We start from the raw sequence: 21,344 nt of genomic DNA, 5'->3' as shown, positions 1-21,344 counted from the left end.
TAGCCGGCAGGTAGTAACAGTAGCAGTAGATACTCCAGGCAGATCACAGGCAAGTCCGAAGACTGCCGATCTGCCCTGTGCCCCTTCACTGCACCCACATACTAGTAAAGAGTACCGAACCAATGAACGGACAGACATATCAAACTATGCCAAGCAGTTCGGTGAAGCAAGAAATGAGAAGGGGGTCACCGGCATAATACAGCATGATGCACAAAGAAACTTATCCTGTAGAGCAAAATATACGAGCACTTGTATTGCATGACACCATGGAGATTGCCCTCTGCTAGACACGACTTTGGCATGATTGGTCCCGCCATGGAAGCTGAAGCTGAACGAAAGTGGAAGCTACCACTTCACAACAACAACAGATGAAGGGTCAGCAGCTCCGACTCAAAACCGAAGGGGGCTCTGTTTATTGACCGCCACTTCAAGGAATAATTTATTTTCCATCAAACATCACCGTAATAAACATTTAAATTAGCACCCAAACCCTAAATACAATGATGGTACACACAAAACATTCACATGTATTTGTCTTATGCCAAGTGATGGCCCCCTATTCCTTATACCCAGTAAATGTCAGGGAAAATGTACAGCCTGCTCCACTAGCCACATTAAACCACTCCCAGTTAGAAAATATCCTGTACCAACCTGAAATACACAAAACACATCAGTTACCACAAGGTTTCATCAGTTGGACTAGCAAAGAAACTACATGCACTCACATTGATTCATGCTAAACAATCAAGCAGACATTTTGAATCGACAAATTTCACATAGGCAGTGTTTTTAAGGCATCGCCTAGGTGACAAGGCACTCGTGGAGAACAAGGCGTCCCCGACACCTAAGCCAAAAGCAGTGAGAGCCGAGGGGTTTGGAGAGCAGAACAGAAGAAATCGATATGGAACCAACCAGAAAGGCCATGGAGCCATCTGGGTCATCTGCGGCAGCAGCAGCTGATCCAGAAGGGGGCCACCACAATAGAGATCAGTCTGTTGGAGAAGAATAGTGAGGGGAAGCAGTGAGAAGCAGGAGAGGAGCGGAGGCCAGGCTGAGTGCGCATGAGCAAGAGCAGTGTGAAGGATATGAGTAACAAGCAAGTTGTCTAGAGATGAAACCCTACACAATGCCACCAAGGATATAAATAGTATTAACAATGCCACCAAGGATATAAATAGTATTAACAGGAGAAGTGTAGGCTATGATCATTCGGTAGATTGCTGATCAGATCCTAGCAGTTTTTGTTTGCTTCTTTTTATCCTGCTCAACTTCACTTTTATTTCATGGAGCATGTTCAATTACCCGTCGGCTACTTGAATCACAAACTGCAATCTAGTTCATAAAACATAGCAACTAATCCATCACATAAAGAGGCTGATCGTCTATCCTTACCATTAGATGAACTCTATGCAGATCCCACTTGGATCATATAGAACACTTGGATCTTACCAGGTTTAATGCAACAAAGCATCCACACTGGTGTTTCTCTTTGTATCAACCACAATAACCTGATAGCCCTCCACAGTAAAAATCAAGATTCTGGAAGCCAACTTTGCCAGATTAGTAGCAAATTCAGCTATCCCAGTGTGATGTCCAAACTACTCTGAATCAGTATCTAATGACAAACACAGACGAGGCCTAACAGACCGCGGTTGGCGAGGATGAGAAAATATATTTTCAATCCTTCTTGGATTTAGATTAGACCCATTACATCTGTTCATGCTTGGGAGAGCAGAAGCTGCAATTGAGAACAAAAATGTTACAACAATAACATGTATAGTATGCAGATAGCTGTCGTTGAGAACACAGCAGCAATAAGTCCAGATTCATTAAACCAAATTTGTAGTATCAAACTATGAATTGAACCAAATTCATTAAACCAAATTCATAGTTTGGTACTACAAATTTGGTTTAATGAATCTGGACTCACATTTGAGCAATTGAGCTAGATAGTTCTTTTTTATTCTAGTAATTAATAAATCATCAAAACTGTTTTCTATGCAAGCATAGAATCCATAAAGCTCTGCAACCAACAGATATTACAGGACCACAAGCTAATACAAGTTGATAAGAAATGGAAAACCTTCAGAAATTAGGTTTTGATTAAACTCAGTTCATGGTCATAGGTATGCTGTATGCATATAGACATCATTTTGACAGTTTTGAGTACAAGGGGATAAGTTGAGCCACTCAGCATCAAGTGTCATCTATTACCCAGAAGTAATCAAAGGCAGATTCTAAAAGTTGCTAAAATTCTACTCATTCATTTTATTGACTAGAGAATTAAATAGTTTATGGGGATCTATTTTAAGATATCAGACTTTGCACATTTTCTATGGAAAAAAAAAGTATGACCTAAGATGCCTGCCTTCAAAAGTTAACCTTGATGATTCTGGAAATGGTTGACAGGCTACCAAAAAGAAAAGAAGTGTAGCAAACCGTTATCTTAGAAGCAAAATGATCACAAAAGAGAAGAATTAAATTCATAAAAGGGAGACAAACCAGCATCAAGTAAAGATTCGACTCCTGCCTCTTTCGATGGAACTTTTGGCTGTGATTTTAGACCATCAACACTTGCAGACTCTTCATTACCCCCTCCACCGGCCGCAAGCGTAAGAGATATCCTCCAATCATCAGGGTGGACTCCATTTGGAGTATTAGCACGCTCACTTAGTTCTTCCTGAAGGGGAACAGTGGAAGGTTGACTTGGAAGAAAAATTTGCAAAGATGGATCGTCGCCTGCTAAAGCCAATGGGTTATCAACCAAGCTTCCATGCACATCATTACTGTTTCGGCAAATTGAAACATCGTGAGCTGCAGAGGGATCCTCTATGCCAACATTACAGTCAAGCGAGTAGTCTTCTGGTGCAATATTAAAGGAATTATGTGGACCAACAAAAGGATTGCCAACATCAGTATCAGTCCCAAAAAACTGGAACCCTTGCTCTGGTTGTGGATAAGAATGCATTTGCCAGTTATTTATTTCAAAATCACCAGTATTGTTGCTCAATAAACCAAGGCCACTTGTACCAACGCCAGCATCCTCCTGGTACCTTTCAGGATATCCAGTTCCGGGAGCATCAGTGACGAAAGGAAAAGTGTCACCATTTGTAGGAGTATTTGCATAGACAGGTGGCGGGCGAACAATCGGGTCATTTTCTTCATCAGAATCACTAAGAACAATGACATCTGCAGCATTATGTTGTGGCTGTTGTTGTCTATCCTCTGTATTGTCTGTCTGACCAAAGTTATTTGCAAAACTGTCAAACTCTTGGTTCAATGCTATATCAAATTGAATACCACCCCCTTCTTGGTTCACACTTGCATCTTCGCCATCTCGGTAACTCCCAGTGGGGCTACTGATAATAGGCATGTTTGGTGTTGAGAACCCATTGATGTTTTGGATGTGATGTCTAACCACAGGTTTTTTATCATCTGCTTTACTGCTAACCTGCCATGATCCATTAGGGTTTTTTTTAATTTTCAAAGTTCTATGTCCATCAGAAGTAGCCTCTCTCTTGAACTCATTAACACTTGTGACACCAGGGTTTGTATCTTCCTTTGAGTCACAAAGAGTACCATCAGGGATATGCCACTGAGATAGATATCTGCTAGCGGCATCACCCTTCACACGCCATGACCCATCAGGTTTAACATCAAGCTCATTAACATCTTCACTGCAATTGTGCAACTACATCCAAAATGAAAACAGAAATCAACTCACATAACAAATTCTAGCATAAGGCATAAAATGTGAGACAAAAACCTACCAAAGAAGTAATCCGATTGAAATAAGCATCGATCATCAAGTTCTCGAGAGAGTAATTCTTTAAACATATTGGGCATTGCCACTGCACAAAAGTAAGAACAGTCAATCAGGAAGGTAGGATACAAAATATGAAACCATGTAAAATGAAAAACATGATATAAATAAATCAAGTGTGGCAGAGGAAAAGAGCACTTATATAGGGTAAAGATGGTTCCTCATCCATAGTCCCTATACCCCCCATGGACTACTGTCCAAGGGTAGCCTAGTTTGGCTAACCTTGCATGCATCTCAAGCATGGCGTGATCATGCCTATAAAATTATTAACGGAACATTTTTTTCTGTCTCCACTGTATTTCCTACTCAACAACAACAACAACAAAGCCTTTAAGTCCCAAACAAGTTGGGGTAGGCTAGAGTTGAAACCCAACAGAAACAATCAAGGTTCAGGCACGTGAATAGCTGTCTTCCAAGCACTCCTATCTAAGGCTAAGTCTTTAGGTATATTCCATCCTTTCAAGTCTCCTTTTATTGCCTCTACCCAAGTCAACTTCGGTCTTCCTCTGCCTCTCTTCACGTTACTATCCTGACTTAGGATTCCACTACGCACTGGTGCATCTGGAGGTCTCCGTTGCACATGTCCAAACCATCTCAACCGGTGTTGGACAAGCTTTTCTTCAATTGGCGCTACCCCTAATCTCTCACGTATATCATCGTTCCGAACTCGATCCCTTCTTGTATGACCGCAAATCCAACGCAACATACGCATTTCCGCGACACTTAGCTGTTGAATATGTCGTCTTTTCGTAGGCCAACATTCTGCACCATACAACATAGCAGGTCTAATCGCCGTCCTATAAAACTTGCCTTTTAGCTTCTGTGGTACCCTTTTGTCACATAGGACACCAGACGCTTGCCGCCACTTCATCCACCCTGCTTTGATTCTATGGCTAACATCTTCATCAATATCCCTGTCCCTCTGTAGCATTGATCCTAAATATCGAAAAGTATCCTTCATAGGCACTACTTGACCTTCCAAACTAACATCTTCCTCCTCCCGAGTAGTAGTACCGAAGTCACATCTCATATACTCAGTTTTAGTTCTACTAAGTCTAAAACCTTTGGACTCCAAAGTCTCCCGAAAACAATAATAGAAAAATGGCATTCTTGGGTATTCATGATCATTGATCAAGTGTATTGAACCAGTCCATACTCTTATTGTGCAGGCAAAAATTAGGCCTGGCCTGGGCCAAAGCCCAACTACAACAGATGTTCAAAACAGGCCTAGTTACAATATATATTTGAATGTGCTTCTGCAAGCACAAATTCTGACCTTGCGTGAGCGTTGATTCAATTCCACAAAAGTTTCAAGATCAAAACAGCCCATGTGAACACAAGGCTTGAACCTTCCAGCAATCCTCATTCTGGATCCACTATTCTGAAAAATAAAAATACATTAGATACAATTCCAATTGCAAATTGCACCGGAGCGGCTTAGCTCAACATGCCAGCTATAGCCAACCAGAAAACATATACTTTAAAGACCTACTATAATGATTATATTTGCTCTTGAGTAAATACATAACAGTTAGCAACTCTCCTAATACTACTACGCTAGGTAGGCACAGAACCACCTTGACAGAGTAAAAGTGGGTTGTTACTACCTATACCTAAGGGCGTACCGAGTGCAGAGAGCTCCCGCTCTGTGCGGGGTCTGGGGAAGGGTGTCAGTGGCAAGCCTTACCCTCGCCTGTGCAATGCGAGGAGACCGCGACTCGAACCCGAGACCTTCCGGTCAAAGGCGGTAAGACTCTACCGCTTGCACCAGGCCCGCCCTTCACAGGGCAACGAAGAAAAAAATGGTACTGATATGAAGAAAAAAATTGAAAAAGGTAAATGGTACTGACATATATGTAACAAAGCCAAACAAAAAAAAAGTCATAAAAAACATATATATGCAGAACAACACTCACAGGGCAACGAAGGTTGACTGTAACAGATTCAGTAACCACTTCCAGATCGCTATCACTATCAGCATTGTCTGTAGCACCTCCACCTCCAAGACAGCGACGGACACGAGCAAGAGCATCCTCAAAAGACTCCCCTTCACCTTCCTTTGGGATCAAGTTTAATACCTGGACATCAACAATAGTGTCAAGGAGAAAGAGAAGAGTAAATGGAGCACAGCTCGGTGAATAATGCACTAAATATGTGAATAGAATTAGTAGTTTTTCCTTTCAAGGATAATTCTTTTTTTCTGAAACATAACAGGAAATTTAAAAAAAAAAGCGGTAGCTTAACAAGAATTGTCAACACAAAATATTGCTGTCTAGATAATATTTAACATGAAACCAGCTATAAGTTGGCAATACATTCTTTATACACCATTTACAGAACAGGAAATCATGTGATCCTATAGTCATTTCAACTACATGATATGTAGAAAGCCAAAGGAACAAAACCTGAGGAACAGTCCTCCTCCTAACAATTCGAACTCCAAAGCAAAAGGTTCGGGCATCAACTCTTGATAAGCTAATTTTATTGATCCCTTCTCTACTGCATGTGGTTACCTGCAAAAACATACAAGAATGACAAATTTAACCCATGATCAGAACTTGAAAAAAGAATTTCAGAGTAATACAACAACCAACAACAAAGTCTTTAAGTCCCAAACAAGTTGGGGTAGGCTAGAGTTGAAACCCAGCAGAAGCAATCAAGGTTCAGGCACGTGAATAGTTGTTTTCCAAGCACTCCTATCTAAGGCTAAGTCTTTAGGTATATTCCATCCTTTCAAGTGTCCTTTTATTGCCTCTACCCAAGTCAACTTCGGTCTTCCTCTACCTCTCTTCACGTTACTATCCTGGCTTAGGATTCCACTACGCACCGGTGCCTCTGGAGGTCTCCGTTGGACATGTCCAAACCATCTCAACCGGTGTTGGACAAGCTTTTCTTCAATTGGTGCTACCCCTAATCTATCACGTATATCATCGTTCCGAACTCGATCCCTTCTTGTATGACCGCAAATCCAACGCAACATACGCATTTCCGCGACACTTATCTGTTGAACATGTCGTCTTTTCGTAGGCCAACATTCTGCACCATACAACATAGCAGGTCTAATCGCCGTCCTATAAAACTTGCCTTTTAGCTTCTGTGGTACCCTTTTGTCACATAGGACACCAGATGTTTGGTGTCACTTCATCCACCCTGCTTTGATTCTATGGCTAACATCTTCATCAATATCCCCGTCTCTATGTAGCATTGATCCTAAATATCGAAAGGTATCCTTCCTAGGCACTACTTGACCTTCCAAACTAATATCTTCCTCCTCCCGAGTAGTAGTGCCGAAGTCACATCTCATATACTCAGTTTTAGTTCTACTGAGTCTACAACCTTTGGACTCCAAAGTCTCCCGCCATAACTCCAGTTTCTGATTCACTCCTGTCCGACTTTCATCAACTAGCACTACATCGTCCGCGAAAAGCATACACCAAGGGATGTCCCCTTGTATGTCCCTTGTGACCTCATCTATCACTAAGGCAAACAGATAAGGGCTCAAAGCTGACCCTTGATGTAGTCCTATCCTAATCGGGAAGTCATCCGTGTCTCCATCACTTGTTCGAACACTAGTCACAACATTATTGTACATGTCCTTCAGAGTAATACAACATTGCGATCAAATTATCATATCAGCTACAAAACTGAAACTAGGTCTCCATATGCTAGAAATGTGCACCCAATTGCTTTCTATCTCTGAATGTACAGATAGAAGAGTATAACTTGAATCTTGCCTCATAGCATGTTTCATATCAGCACTAGAAATCTCTTGATAAAACCTGACAATGGCTATTGCATCATGGACTTGCCTCAAATCAACTACAGGGCTATGTGCTAATGTGTAATTCAATTTTTTGGGGGAAATGGTCTATTAATATAATGCCATTCTGTATGCTCATGGTTTATTTCATATTATTTTTTATGTTATTTTGCTTTTTTCCAATGGCATTCTTTAGCCTTACAATCCTACTACTCCTATGATGCAGATTGCAGGCTAGCATCATTGAAAATAAACTTGTGTGTTCAGCCAATTTAAGGCAAGACGCTTTCTGCCAAAAAAGAGAAAATAGTATCCATGGATCCTCACATACACCACATCGCAAGAATGACATGATACATGCCACAATCCAGCTCGATGTAGAAGTAAACCATGCGCTTCACTAGCTAACTATAAACATTGAGTAAAAAAGCCAGCCAATGGGAAACAAAAAACCAGTACCATATTTGTAAATGGTTTGGCCAAAACGTGTGCATCTGAACAAGGTGATGGCCAGCAAGCACCTTCACAAACAAAGTATGAACATGTGCTCCAGTATCTTAGCCAGTAGTTTAATATAGCATTCCCCTTTCAAGTTTTCAGGCTCACATAACACTATTTCCAAGACTATGCCATGAATCAAGAACATGCAACATTTTATAAAAAGGCAGGGGGGGAGGGGGGTGTAAAAGGCCATTTTTCAACCCCCATAACTCCTGGCTTCAGGAAAGCAGAAGAAAATCAAGTGGATCCTGTATCATGCCAAAACATATGCTCTTAAGAATCTCAAGAGGACTCTCACATGTACAAAAAAAATGTCAAATTGCTAATGTGCTCAGATCTTGTTAAGAGTGTCATATAGTGATAAAGAATGCTACTAACTTCAGTCATATATAGTTGACATTACAGACAAAAAAACAAGGAACAATCGAGCTTGGTTTCCCTGTTTGAGCATCAAGTAGAAACGACTGGAAGGAGTATAAGCCATAAGAGTAACCTCAAGTGAATGGAGGGAGTATAAGCCACAAGAGTGAAGACCTCAAAACAAGCTTAACAGACATACTTAATGTTACTAACCCCTTCATATACTTCACACAAAAACGGATGAAAAACAAGCCTGTACTGTGTACTAATTGAGTTCATTTAAAAGGTACAACTGACCCAAAAGAACATGCCCAAAAGATAATGGAAACGCTTGTTAGACCCCCCACCAAAAAAAAAACACCACCACCACCACCAAATGAAATAAAGAGATAGTACCAAATGTCCGTCCAACCAGCATCCAGATCCTACCAGCGGGACAAAGTAAGAATAAACTCACCAGTGGTCCATCATCCCGTCCATTTATCCCTAGTAACTGAGAACCGGGCCTGGTCATTACTCGTACAGGAATACCTGAACAAACAGAACTAAATATCACACTGGCGATCGCTTAATTTCGCAAAAATATCAATGTAAATTAAACCTATATGGCTCAGTATACAACATATAAGCCAAGATTTGAGCCCAAATGCATTTTAATAAATCCAAGTTATACAATAAAATTTTATGCATTACCATTCACTTGCAATTCTGCATATTGAGGCCATTGCATCCTGAACTGGACTTTGTCATTTATAAGAATGCACCAAACCTGTCCACAAACCAACAACACAATCGGTAGTTAACAGGACTGTGCAATAGAACCAGTCGCTTTTTCTTTGTTGGATAGGACATGAGAAATCTTAATACATCAAATCAAGACCTTTTTGACAGAAGCTCTCAATGTGCAATACTCAAGTCTCTATTGCACACACAATTTGCAAATGATTTACGTAGATAACTCATAAGTCGGGTAGACATGAGAAATCAAAGATATTTGATGTTAGAGAAAGGTCATAATCATACATAGCTATTTTCCATCAGCGTACTATGCATGAACACTATGTTAAAGAGGTTGATTCAATGACAAAGTTCAGACACTCCGAGTGACCTAATCTCACATACACCAATGTTTTCTTCCTCAGTGCTTTAAGGTTTATTTATGGCATAGCATAATCACCAATGTACTATGCGTGAACACTATGTTGGAGGTAACAGAGAAATAATCAGCCAGGGCAACTCTCCCAGGCGACTGCATTGCAATATATAGAGGATAAGTACTACATTGATTTCATACAGCTCACTAGAGCTTTAACTAGACAGAATAGCTGCCTGGGTACCCGCACAACTCTTGGGCTACCCAAGGACTTAATGACATAGATTAACTAAAAACTTAAATACACTAAATGTGCCTGGGAAGCAGGGCTTACAGCTACAGTTCTCCCCCTAAGACCTGCTTCAACCCTTCTTGATCTGCTTGATGCCAATTCTGCTTCTCATATCTTCAAGCTTGGCCTTGCCCAAAGCCTTAGTGAGAATGTCTGCCAATTGATCAGCTGTAGGGATGTACTCAGTCCTGATGCTGCCTTCTTCAATACAATCCCTGATAAAATGTTGCTTAACTCTGATATGTTTGCTCCTGTCATGGAAGACAGGGTTCTTAGCAAGTGCAATTGCAGACTTGTTGTCAACCCTCAGTTCCACAGTCTCCACCTTTCTTCCCAACAAATCAGCCAACAATCTTGACAGCCACAGGGCTTGTGTTGCTGCTGAAGTCATAGCCACATATTCAGCCTCACAACTAGACAAAGCCACCACCCTCTGCTTGATAGATTGCCAGCTGACCAAGCTGTTGCCAAAGAAGAACAGACAACCTATTGTGCTTTTGCTGGAGTCAATATCACTGGCTAGGTCTGAATCACAGTAGCCCACAAACCTAGCAGAATTTGGGGCTCTTTTGAACTGCAGACCATAGTCCAATGTTCCAGCCAAGTACCTCAGCACCCTCTTGACTGCTTGCTGGTGCTCAGTGGTTGGTTTCTCCAAGAATCTGCTCACATAGCCCACTGAGAAAGCCAAATCAGGCCTGGTATGAACCAGGTATCTCAAGCTTCCAACCAGCCTCCTATACTGAGTTGGATCCACCTCCTTGGCAGTGCTATGCTTGCTGAGCTTCAGGCGCTCTTCCATTGGTGTAGCTGCTGGATTGCAATCAGACATGCCTCCCAGTTCTAGGATTTTCTTGGCATAGTGAGTCTGCCTCATGGTGGTCCCATTCTTGCCTTGCTGCACTTCAATGCCAAGGTAGAAACTGAGCAAACCCAAGTCACTCATCTCAAAGGTGGATTTCATCCTTTCCTTGAAAGCCTTTACTTCATCTTTGACTGCTCCAGTGATGATCAGATCATCAACATAGACCCCAACCAGCAACACTGAGCCCTCTGAACCTTTCCTGTAAATTGCTGCTTCATGTTTGCTCTGTTTGAACCCCATTTCCTTCAGAGTAGAGTCCAACTTAGCGTTCCACGCCCTGGGTGCCTGCTTCAGCCCATACAAAGCTTTGTGCAGGCGATATACCTTGCTTTCTTCCCCAGGAATAGCAAACCCAGGTGGCTGCTGGACATATACTTCTTCCTTGAGCTCTCCATTTAGAAAAGCTGACTTGACATCCATATGATGAACAGTCCATCCTTCCTGGGCAGCTAGAGCAAGCAGCAGTCTCACTGATTCTATGCGCGCAACAGGAGCGAACACATCCTCATAATCAACACCCTCTTGCTGCACAAACCCACGAGCAACAAGCCGAGCCTTGTGCTTGATCACATCTCCTTTCTCATCTTTCTTCAGCTTGTAGACCCATTTTAGAGAAATTGGCCGATGGCCAGTTCGGGGAGACACAAGCTCCCAGGTGCCATTGCGCTCAACAGCGCGCAGCTCCTCTTTCATTGCTGCCTGCCATGCAGGATCATCTTTTGCCTTTGCATAAGAAATGGGTTCCCCAGAGTGGGTGAGGTGGAGCTCTGCGAACAAGCGCTGCGCCGGCGGCGGAACTTCCTGTTCCCCGCCCAATATGCCATCTATGGTACGATAGCGCAGCTGCTCGTCGTTGTGATAAGTGTCCAGCCGTTCCTCATCATCTTCCAAGGGAGTCACGTGCTCCACTTGTGGGCTGGCTGGAGCTGGTGGTGGTGAAGGCGTTCTGGATGTCTCAGACACCTCTTCTCCTGCATCAAGCACCGATTCTGCTGCTGGGAAAGCTTCAGGTGAGGCAGAATGGGGCTGAGGAGATGAGTGTGACTGCACTGAACCTCCAGCTCCAGGGACTTCTTCCTCCCAAGGAAATTCCACCACAAAATCACTACCAGCTGCCCCAGACGTACCTGCTGCTGGTGATGTCCAATCCCAACCTCTTCCTTCATCAAAAACCACATCTCGGCTGACACGTACACGCTGAGATGCTGGATCAAAAACTCGATAGGCTTTGGCTCCTTCAGCATAGCCAATAAATACTCCAGCTTCACCACGATCATCAAGTTTCCTGAGCTGAGACAAACGGCGAGTATATGCCACACAACCAAACACCTTCAGATGGCCAACAGTGGGTGCTCGGCCATGCCATGCTTCATAGGGAGTGACATCACCTAGAGCCTTGGTTGGTGACCGATTCAGAATATGCACAGCAGTCATCACTGCCTCCCCCCAAAACTTGGCTGGCATCTGGCGCTGCTTGAGTAAGGCACGTGCCATGGCCACCACGGTTTGATTTCTACGCTCCACCACGCCATTCTGCTGTGGTGAATGAGGAGCACTGTAATGCCTTTTGACTCCTTCATTGGCACAATAAGCAACAAATTCTGCAACAGTAAACTCTCCTCCATTATCTGTGCGCGGAACTTTCAGTTTACGCCCACTCTCCACCTCTGCAGCAGCCTTCACCTTCTTGATAGCATCTGCTGCAGCATCCTTAGATGACAGCAGCACTGCCCACATGAATCGTGTGGCATCATCTACAAGCAGCAGAATATAGCGATTACCTGCCGAAGTTGCTGGTGTAACTGGCCCACAGAGATCACCATGCACCAATTCAAGGTGATCCTGAGCACGATATGTTGCTGCAGCAGGAAATGATCACCTCCTCTGTTTGGTGGTGACACAAGTGTCACACACTTGCTCAACATGATCGATCTTTGGCATCCCTCTTGCCATTTCCTCCTTGCCAAGCCTCCGCAGGGCCTCAAAATTCAGATGCCCAAAACGCTCATGCCATTGCCACGCCTCCTCATCCCTGCGCGCAGCAAGACACACTGGCTGTGATGTCTTCATATGCAGTACATACAGCCGGTTCGCGCCACGCCTCACCTTGGCCAGTAGGCGACCGCTGCTGCGTTCCCAAATCCGCAGTACTCCATCATCAATCACCACCTTTGAGCCATTCTCATCAAGTTGACCGAGGCTCATGATCGAGTTCTTCAACGCCGGAATGAAATAAACTCCATGAAGAACACGATGCTCACCAGTCTTTGCTTCAAAAACAATTGAGCCAACGCCCTTGATTTCCACCTTGGACGCGTCCCCGAACCGAACCGTGCCTCGAACGTCCGTGTTCAGGTCTGAAAACAGGTCACGCCGCCCAGTCATGTGGTGTGTTGCGCCTGAATCAAGGTACCAGCCGCCAGCCATCTCTTCATCATCTGCTCCCAGATAAGCACGCGCACGTGGCTCAAAGAACTCAACGCGCTGCGCTGTATAGTTGAGCTCCGGCGTGCTCTGTTCCATCTCAATGAAGCCGTGAGACAGAAACAGAGCTACATCTTCCTCACACTCAGCAAACTGGGCACGCCCTTCATGTCCTCCTTGCTGCCCAGCTTGGTTACCGCCGCCACGGCCTCCTCCACGGTTTCCGCCGCCGCGTTCACCACGATTTCCTCCCCCGCCGCCGCGCTCTGTTCCATCACGGCGCGGCTGGGGACATTCACGCGCCCAATGCCCTTCCTGATGGCAGTTGAGGCACGTGTTGGGGCCAACACGGCCGGCGCCATTGCCTTCTCCACGTCCGCCGCCACGGCCAGCACCTCTGCCCCGTCCGCGTCCACCTCCGCGGCTGCGTCCTCCGCCACCGCCGCGCTGGTTCTTGAAACCAGAACCGCCAGCTTCTTCTGCGCCTTTCTTCTCCTTCCTCAAACGCGCACGCCACTGCTCCTCAGTGTACAGCAGCTTGCCGTTGATGGACACCGGCTCTGTCACAGCTTGCGCTTCACGGTCATCCACCGCCTTGAGCCTTCCTGTCACCTCTTCAAGCGTGAGCGCCTCGAAGTCGAGGAACTGCTCAATGGCGACGACGATCTGCGCGTACTTGGTCGGCATCGTGCGCAGAAACTTTTCCACGACACGCGCCTCATCGATGTCCCTGTCTCCATGAAGCACCAGCTGCTGGTGCAGAGTTGACAGCCGCAGGGCAAAATCCTCCACCGGCTCGCCAGGCTTGACATCAATGTTCTCCCACTCCCGACGCAGTCGCTGCAACGTCGCTCGGCGGACCCTGTCCACACCGATACGAGTCGCAGCGATGGCATCCCATGCCTCTTTTGCCGTCGCCTTGTCGAGGAGCGGGAGCCCCAACTCCTTGGGCACAGCAGCGACGATCACCTCCAGAGCTCGCCTGTCGTCGCGAAACTGCACTGGGCCTCCTTCGACAGCTTCCCAGAGGTCGCGCGCCTGCATCCTGAGCTTCATCGTCTGGCTCCACTCATAATAATTGGTCTTGTCCAGCATTGGCCATGATGTGCCGCTGCCGGAATCGCGGTAGACCACCCTGCCTTGCGGCGACTCATAGCGACCGCCGCCACGACGCCTTCGGTCACGCAGTGGTGACTGCGAACGGCGCCTGTCCCGCGGCGGAGTCCGCGGCCGCCGGTTCCTCCGGTCCACCTCTTCTTCCTCCTCCTCCTCATCTCCCTTCTCTGCTGCTATCTCCGCCCGCAGCTCCTGCGCTGTCCTGGCCGCCGCCTCCGCGGCTGCTGCAGCCTGCTGTGCCGCCTCGACAGCCAGCGCCGCCGCCTCCTCTGCTGCCTTCAGGCGCGCAGCCCTGCCAGAGGGGTCGCCCAGCTCGCCCTCAGTGGCTCCCTTGGTCTTCCTAGCCCGGCGCTCAGAGGAGGTTGACGTCATGGAGAAGATGAGAAGGTGAGAAGGTGTCTAACCTGGCTCTAATACCAATTGTTGGAGGTAACAGAGAAATAATCAGCCAGGGCAACTCTCCCAGGCGACTGCATTGCAATATATAGAGGATAAGTACTACATTGATTTCATACAGCTCACTAGAGCTTTAACTAGACAGAATAGCTGCCTGGGTACCCGCACAACTCTTGGGCTACCCAAGGACTTAATGACATAGATTAACTAAAAACTTAAATACACTAAATGTGCCTGGGAAGCAGGGCTTACAGCTACACACTATGTTAAAGAAAGAACATAATCATCCACAGCTAAGATTTATTTATGGCATAGCAGCATCATGTCATTAATAAAGTGTGCAAGATTTTTATCAGGATTGAGGCAAATGAAACTTAGGTTGTGGAGGAGAGAGCAAACCTGGAGATCATATTCTGGTCTCTGGACTGTTTCTCTATCTGCTCGGGAAAGTTGGAAGGTCTTCTCCACAATTTGAGGTACACTTGCTCTAGAGATATGAAGGTTTCACAAGGAAACATTTATGCATCAGCAACACAGTAACATCAATGCAGATAGTATACAAACTAAAATAGCAGAATAGTTTAAGTCTACTCAAATGACATGCCATTATCTAGCATATATGGGCCAAAAGCACAACTATGGACCACCTTATAATAGAAATGGCCACATATATCATACGTTGGATGCTGTGTCAGACTGATAATGCATCTTTTAAGAACAGACCAATGAACATTGTACGGCACTACATGCAAATGAGTACTAGTATTATACATTCATATCAATGAGCAAAAGCTTGCATTAGCAATCAACAAGACTGCGAGGATTATCATGTCAAATCTAACAGAGGAATTTAATTACTAACCAAAGATCCTGAACTGAAGTATATATGACTGTTGTTGAAGATATTAGTGTTTGTTGATTGGGTAACAAGGATATACTTATGTATAGCACAGCATCAATGGCATAATATAGATATCCATATGGCTAAAATAATAATTCCTGACAACAATGGAGCGTCAATTTCCCCTCAAACCTAAAATTGACATTAACTACACGTGTAATGTACTTGTATTGACAATTCCCCCCCAAAAAAAGAAGCAATTAAAGAAATGCACATTAGGTAAGGGAATGATTATTGTTGTAAGATAAACTATAGCCACCACAACAAGTTCCATTATAGACCCACCCATCATTTCCAACACCAGATGACATAAATTTCACAGGTAGTAATGGATTTCCTGTAGTCACCCAAAACCTGCAAATTCGAAGGGTGGAATTAAGCAATGAGAACAAGAATTGCAGACAATAAGAAATTCTAAATAAAGTTGTTCAAGTGCAATGCCAACTTCAGAACACCTATACAGATTTACAAGTCTCATCAGCGGCTTTTGTTCATAATACATTCGAGGATCTAACCAAAAGGCATAGTAACTTCAATTGCATAGAAAACTAGAAACATCAAGCATTTTAGTCTTCAATAAGTAGGCTATCTTTACATGTTATATTTGTTGCAAAAGGAAATAAACCATCAGCATGTTCTAGCCAAGCAAAGAGCAGAAAGAGCTTAGGCCTTAAAGGCACACTATTAACTCAGGCAAAGACAACAAAGAGTGTCGCTTAACCTACAGAGTGATCATACAAGTATCCAGCTTGAAAAATCCAAGAATGGGTGTAACAGTTCACATAAATACATTCAAAAGGTTCAGCGCATACCGCAGTTAAAAATGGCAAGTTCAATGGCATCCATATGTGTACCAAGTACTGACATGAAAACATATCAAACTTACAACAAACATTCAATCAGACAACCAAGCAACCAGTACCATGGGCTGTTAAACCAGAGGTTATGGGATCAATTACCAGTTTACCAGATCAATCAAGTGTAGGAATTGGTAGAACAAGGAGGGGGGGGGGTTCTAATAAACCCTGGGTGAGTGAAAAAAGGTCACACTCTAAAAAAGTAAACCATACAGGAAAGGAAAACCATAGCACAGTTCATTCACAACATTTTAGCTATAGCAGGACATGCCAAAAGCCACTCTTGAAAAAAAAATGTGAAACAAAGAAAGCCAAACAGATTGTAGCAGAACATACGGGTCTGCCCGGCTCAGTCGGCACAATTCACAATAAAAATGAGGTGGAATATCAGGGCCAGCGCCCTCCGTGGGCTTATCTGGAATGAGTACGCAGGTAATATGCTGCCAAACCTGGCATTTGCCATCTTCGCACTGCAGGAAACAAGATGCAAGAAAAAAGATTAACAAGGCGCATGACACCAAAACAAACAGGTTGCAGTTAAGATAAATTGTTTCACATCCTATGTGCTTTTCAAATGAAAACAAAATACATGCACATATATAAAAGGGTAAGATACCTTGATCATATTGTCATTTAGCATTGTGCTATTGCAAAGGCAGCGGACCTTAGCCTCTACATGGTAGAAGTCAGAAGATTCCTCTTTGGGCCTGAAATGATTGAAATCTGATCGACTGTGGCTCCTGGAGGGAATTAAGTCAACAACTTCATCTGACATAGTCAACTCTGTGGTATGTATTCTTGTACTGAAAATTGAGAAACAGATGGAATGAAACCTGAATGTGTCATCAACAGCTTTTGCCACCGCCTCCCTTGTAGGAGCATTTCTCCTTCCCCATCCATGATGGCGTTGACCTGCAATAAGCAAATTGAGCTTAAGAGCCAGATTTCATGGAAAGACCAAACTTAGTGATTCAGAAGAAGAAAATGCGAACTAGCTGATGCTCTAAAACAGAAGAGATTTTTTATTGACCGATCATCAGCTCAAGGACAAATAAAGAAATGACCCATATTATTAAACTACAATGGCACAGATTTGCATAACAAACCTACTGACTTGAGCGCAACTGAAAAGTAATATTGAACCATAAAAAATGCAGCAGTTAAAGACAGCAATATAGGGGGGGAGCAAATATGCAGCAAAGACCGCCATACCTTGCTCGTCTGATAATATTGCCAATACCCTGTCAACAAGGTCCTGTGATCAACGATTATGAAAAATGGATCAGATACCATCAAGTGCAAAGCTGAGGCAAGTATAGTGAAGATGAGATTCTGAATGTGTTCATTCAAGGAGTAAAAAAAAGAAGATGGTTCTGATTTCTGAAATTGCAATACTGAATTGAAGCTTGTCCTACAAACCCATGGTTACTGCCAAAGCGAGTTATGCACAGCACTACAGCAGACAGACCCAACAATGATGTACTGCCAGATGGCTAGTTCGCCCTGGACACTCGTATGCCATGCTTGCATTCAGTTGTAATGTAATCATACACATCCAGGAGTAGAAACAAAGTGCTCGAAAGCCAAAATAAGAGAGCAAAACAATTGCTGACCTGCTTCTTTCCTTGCTTCGGTAACCCCAGCTGATTTAAGATATCCTTGAGCTCCTTTATTCTAAAATACGCAAGTTTATCCTATGACAAACAAGGAAAGAATCAATGTGTGAGATCTTCAAGAGCGACCATTACATGTTGCTGCGCACGTGAAGTACACCGCCACACTTGCCACGTTTGATCCATGGACCGGAAAAAACAGAACTACCAACTCTAGAACGATTTATAAAGAGCGAATCTTGTCGGTAGCGATGCGCTAGCTAGGAGCAGCTTAAATGAGTGTTGCGTCATGCAACGGAAGGATCCAGCACTAGCCTATCAATCAGTACAACACATGAGAGGTTGATTCAGCGGCTAAGACAGCACACAACACCTGCCCAACAACACACACAGCTCTATCCAAAACTCGGGGCTGGACTACATCGGGGCATGCCCGGACTAAGAAGCCGAAGCGATTCCACATTTGGAAAGAAGGCACTGGTGCCAGCCAGCTCTGGAAAAAAAAAACTAGGGTCGGAGCTCTCAGCCAGTCCATCCATCCATCTAAACCTCGGCGCGGAATTAACCGCCGGGCGGCAGCGGGGCGGTGGCAGGGGCGGGAATCCCACGGGCCCAGCTGAATCCGCCGGGAAATCCGAGGGGAATCGGCGGAGATCGGGTGGCGAATTGGGCGCGGGCGGGCGTATACCTTGCAGGTGGAAGCGAGGTCCGACATGGCTGGCACCCGCGCGAGGAAACCCCCGGAAGCGCACGGGCATGGGGAGGGGCCGATCGGGGCCCCCGGCGCCGGCGAGGAGATCCGGCGATCGGGGCGCCGAATTGGGGACGGCGACGGCAGCGCGCGGGGGCTTCTGCTGCTGCTGCTGCTGCGGCGGCGGCGGCGGCGGCGGCTCCCTCGCGTCGCGTCTCTGTGGCCTCCGCCGTTTGCGTCGACGACGGCTGCCTGGACGGGGGGCGGGGTTTTCCTCTCTCTACCCCCCTCTCTCTCTCTCTCCTCCACCTCTTGGCTCGCGTCGCGTCGCGCGTGCTTGTGGGACGGGTTCGTCGAGAAGGGGAGGAGAGAGACTAGAGAGGGGGCGGTTTCTCTTTCCTATTCAGCCGCCGCGGCGGACGTATCGGCCGCTATCAAATCCGGTTTTTTTCGGGGCCGTACGAGTCCGCGACCCACCCGGCCGGCGTGGGGGGGTGCCGTGCCCTGCCCGCCCGCCTCCGCCTCCCTCTACGGCCACCCGCGTGGACCCCACCCGCGCTGTGCATCACTCGTGGCGTCACCGTGGACCACCCCGGTCCAAGATGGTCGGGCTGATATCGAATAAAACAAGGCTTTTGGTAGGCAGCCCGTTTGGTTGAGGGCATGTTTAGATTAAAAAAAAAATTGCGCAGTATCTGTCACATCGAATCTTGCGGCGCATGCATGTAGTACTAAATGTAGACAAAAAAAAAAAACTAATTGCATAGTTGAGTGAGAAATTGCGAGACGAAACTTTTGAACCTAATTAGTCCATAATTAGACACTAATTACCAAATACAAACGAAAATGCTACGGTAGTCAAAATCCAAAAATTTTTTTATCTAAACGGGCCTGAGCCATGAAAAAAACTGCTACGAGCTGCCAAACTGTGAGCTATCAGGGTTAGTTATGAAAAAGTTAAAAACCGTTTAGTTGGAAGTGTTGTAGAGAAGTTATTGTGACCCGTGAACCATGTCAAATGCCTATAATGCTCTTGAATGCCTGATTATATGCAATTTGATCATAAAGCATCGTGTTGTTCACCCATTCACATATAAATAGCCATTTAAGAAAAGGAAAAATAAAATTTTCAAATTATGTATCCACCATTAACATCAGGTCCACATAAATAGGATGGTAGAAATTACAAAATATATAATCATGTCCTCCGTCGACATAGTTATCTCTCTCGCACTAACCAAAGCATCCGCTATTGGTATTCATGTATCCTCATTCTCTCCATCCAGACTCCATCTCCTTATGCTTGTGTCAAAGAGTTGCATATAGGTCGCTCAATAACATAAGTGTATGGAGTGCTCATATAGGTTAAACAATGTCCCCTCAATTCTAAATTATGAGACTGACTTTTCTATATATTATGTATCTAGAAAAGTCAAAATGTTTTATTATTTAGAATGGATGGAGTATCATCTATCAGACTTGCTCTTTTTTCCTCTTTACTGAGACATCCAGAGCGGTTGGGTTGCCTCCATGGGGCCATGAGCTTTAAGATGGTCACGCTACTGATGGAGGAGGTGGAGACCAACGACGGGGGATGGAGTACTAGATGGATGCTTTGAATTAGAGGCCACGGCGATCATCACAACATCCACCTGCACCAACACAGCTGGAGAGGGGGCCAAGCGCTAGGGCTTGAAGCTCGGCCGCCGCTGAATTCAAGTATTGTGAACAAAATCATATGGAAAGAGGCAAGCCAGGGCCAAACACCTCCTTAAGTTGCAATTTCCCCTTAACATCCCCTCTAATTATTACACCAATTAAGATATTTATTAAGTAAATTAGCCTTTTGTAGTGTAAAACATACATATATTCAAATAATAAAATAGTATAAGGCCTCGTTCGACTCGCTGAATCTTAGCTGAAACTGGCTGAAAAATATTATTCTGGTTGAATTGTTGTGAGAGAAAAACACTGTTCCGGCAAAAAAAACAAGCCGAACAAGCCGAATATGGGGTAAGCCAAACGGGGGCTTACCCCATATTCGGCTTGCTTTTTCAGCCGGAACAGTGTTTTTCTCTAAAGTAGAGAACAAGACGAATATGGGGTAAGCCGCTCGGCTGGCTTACCCCATATTCGACTTGTTCGGCTTGTTTTTTCAGCTGGAACAGTGTTTTTCTCTAAAGTAGAGATTATGCGTGGATACAGTTTTTTTTTTTGACAATGCCCCTCTCCTCCCTGTCAAATTGCTAGCTTTGCCTCTGATTGTGAGGTTGATTTGGTTAGGGTGAAGTTGATGCGATCGCCTAGGACTCGATCTGGACGATTAATAAAGTCAATCAACTGGCCATTAGGAGCGTGACAAAATAAATGTACCAATATAGGAGCAAATGTCAAATGTTGAGATTTAAAAAAAAAATTGCGCATAAGAAATTTAGAAATATTAATATAAGAATTTATAAGATTAAATAAATTATATAAAAGTGAAGGTAAGAAATTAAGAGCGTAAGAGTACGGTCAGTGATGAATGTGTTGAGAGTTATTATTTAGTGCTCAATTAGAGATTACTAGTATAGTGTCCGTGCTAACGCAACGGTGACATTTCAGAGATGCACATCAAAACAACCAGATGTTTCTCAAAACTTTGTGATATAT

At 44.6% G+C, this 21,344-nt stretch overlaps 1 protein-coding gene across 7 annotated transcripts; it reads right to left on the bottom strand.

Moving 5' to 3' along the window:
• Window positions 1-207: 207 nt before the first annotated feature.
• On the bottom strand, window positions 208-19,072 carry LOC136510119 (E3 SUMO-protein ligase SIZ1-like). 7 transcript variants are annotated; one of them, XM_066504685.1, is made up of 18 exons: window positions 18,690-19,072; window positions 18,002-18,082; window positions 17,601-17,643; window positions 17,222-17,300; window positions 17,005-17,128; window positions 16,725-16,858; window positions 15,817-15,885; window positions 15,030-15,117; window positions 9,138-9,213; window positions 8,902-8,975; window positions 6,229-6,336; window positions 5,740-5,901; window positions 5,100-5,204; window positions 3,771-3,851; window positions 2,503-3,691; window positions 2,356-2,410; window positions 1,393-1,738; window positions 208-651 (listed from the first exon to the last, which is right to left on the bottom strand). In XM_066504685.1, the coding sequence occupies exons 1-17, from the start codon at window positions 18,714-18,716 to the stop codon at window positions 1,708-1,710; spliced, it is 2,526 nt and encodes an 841-aa protein (XP_066360782.1). In that variant the 5' UTR covers window positions 18,717-19,072; the 3' UTR covers window positions 208-651; window positions 1,393-1,707. The 7 variants fall into 7 exon arrangements, with proteins under 7 accessions (XP_066360782.1, XP_066360780.1, XP_066360784.1 ...); XM_066504683.1 differs by lacking the exon at window positions 2,356-2,410; XM_066504687.1 differs by lacking the exon at window positions 2,356-2,410 and having other exon boundaries at window positions 2,531-3,691.
• Window positions 19,073-21,344: the final 2,272 nt, after the last annotated feature.

The sequence above is a fragment of the Miscanthus floridulus genome, chromosome 16 (assembly GCF_019320115.1).
Source record: "Miscanthus floridulus cultivar M001 chromosome 16, ASM1932011v1, whole genome shotgun sequence".
Taxonomy (NCBI): domain Eukaryota; kingdom Viridiplantae; phylum Streptophyta; class Magnoliopsida; order Poales; family Poaceae; genus Miscanthus; species Miscanthus floridulus.
Note: the sequence above shows the minus strand (reverse complement) of the source record. Positions and strands in the feature narration are given on the sequence as shown.

What these genes read in the sequence shown, in the direction of transcription:
- LOC136510119 (XM_066504681.1), bottom strand. Translation starts at nt 18,716, where the DNA reads ATGTCGGACCTCGCTTCCACCTGCAAG. An exon ending in ACCTCGCTTCCACCTGCAAG is followed by an intron (nt 18,083 to 18,689) that starts GTATACGCCCGC and finishes TGTTTGTCATAG; the next exon opens with GATAAACTTGCGTATTTTAG. An exon ending in AATATTATCAGACGAGCAAG is followed by an intron (nt 17,301 to 17,600) that starts GTATGGCGGTCT and finishes TGCTTATTGCAG; the next exon opens with GTCAACGCCATCATGGATGG.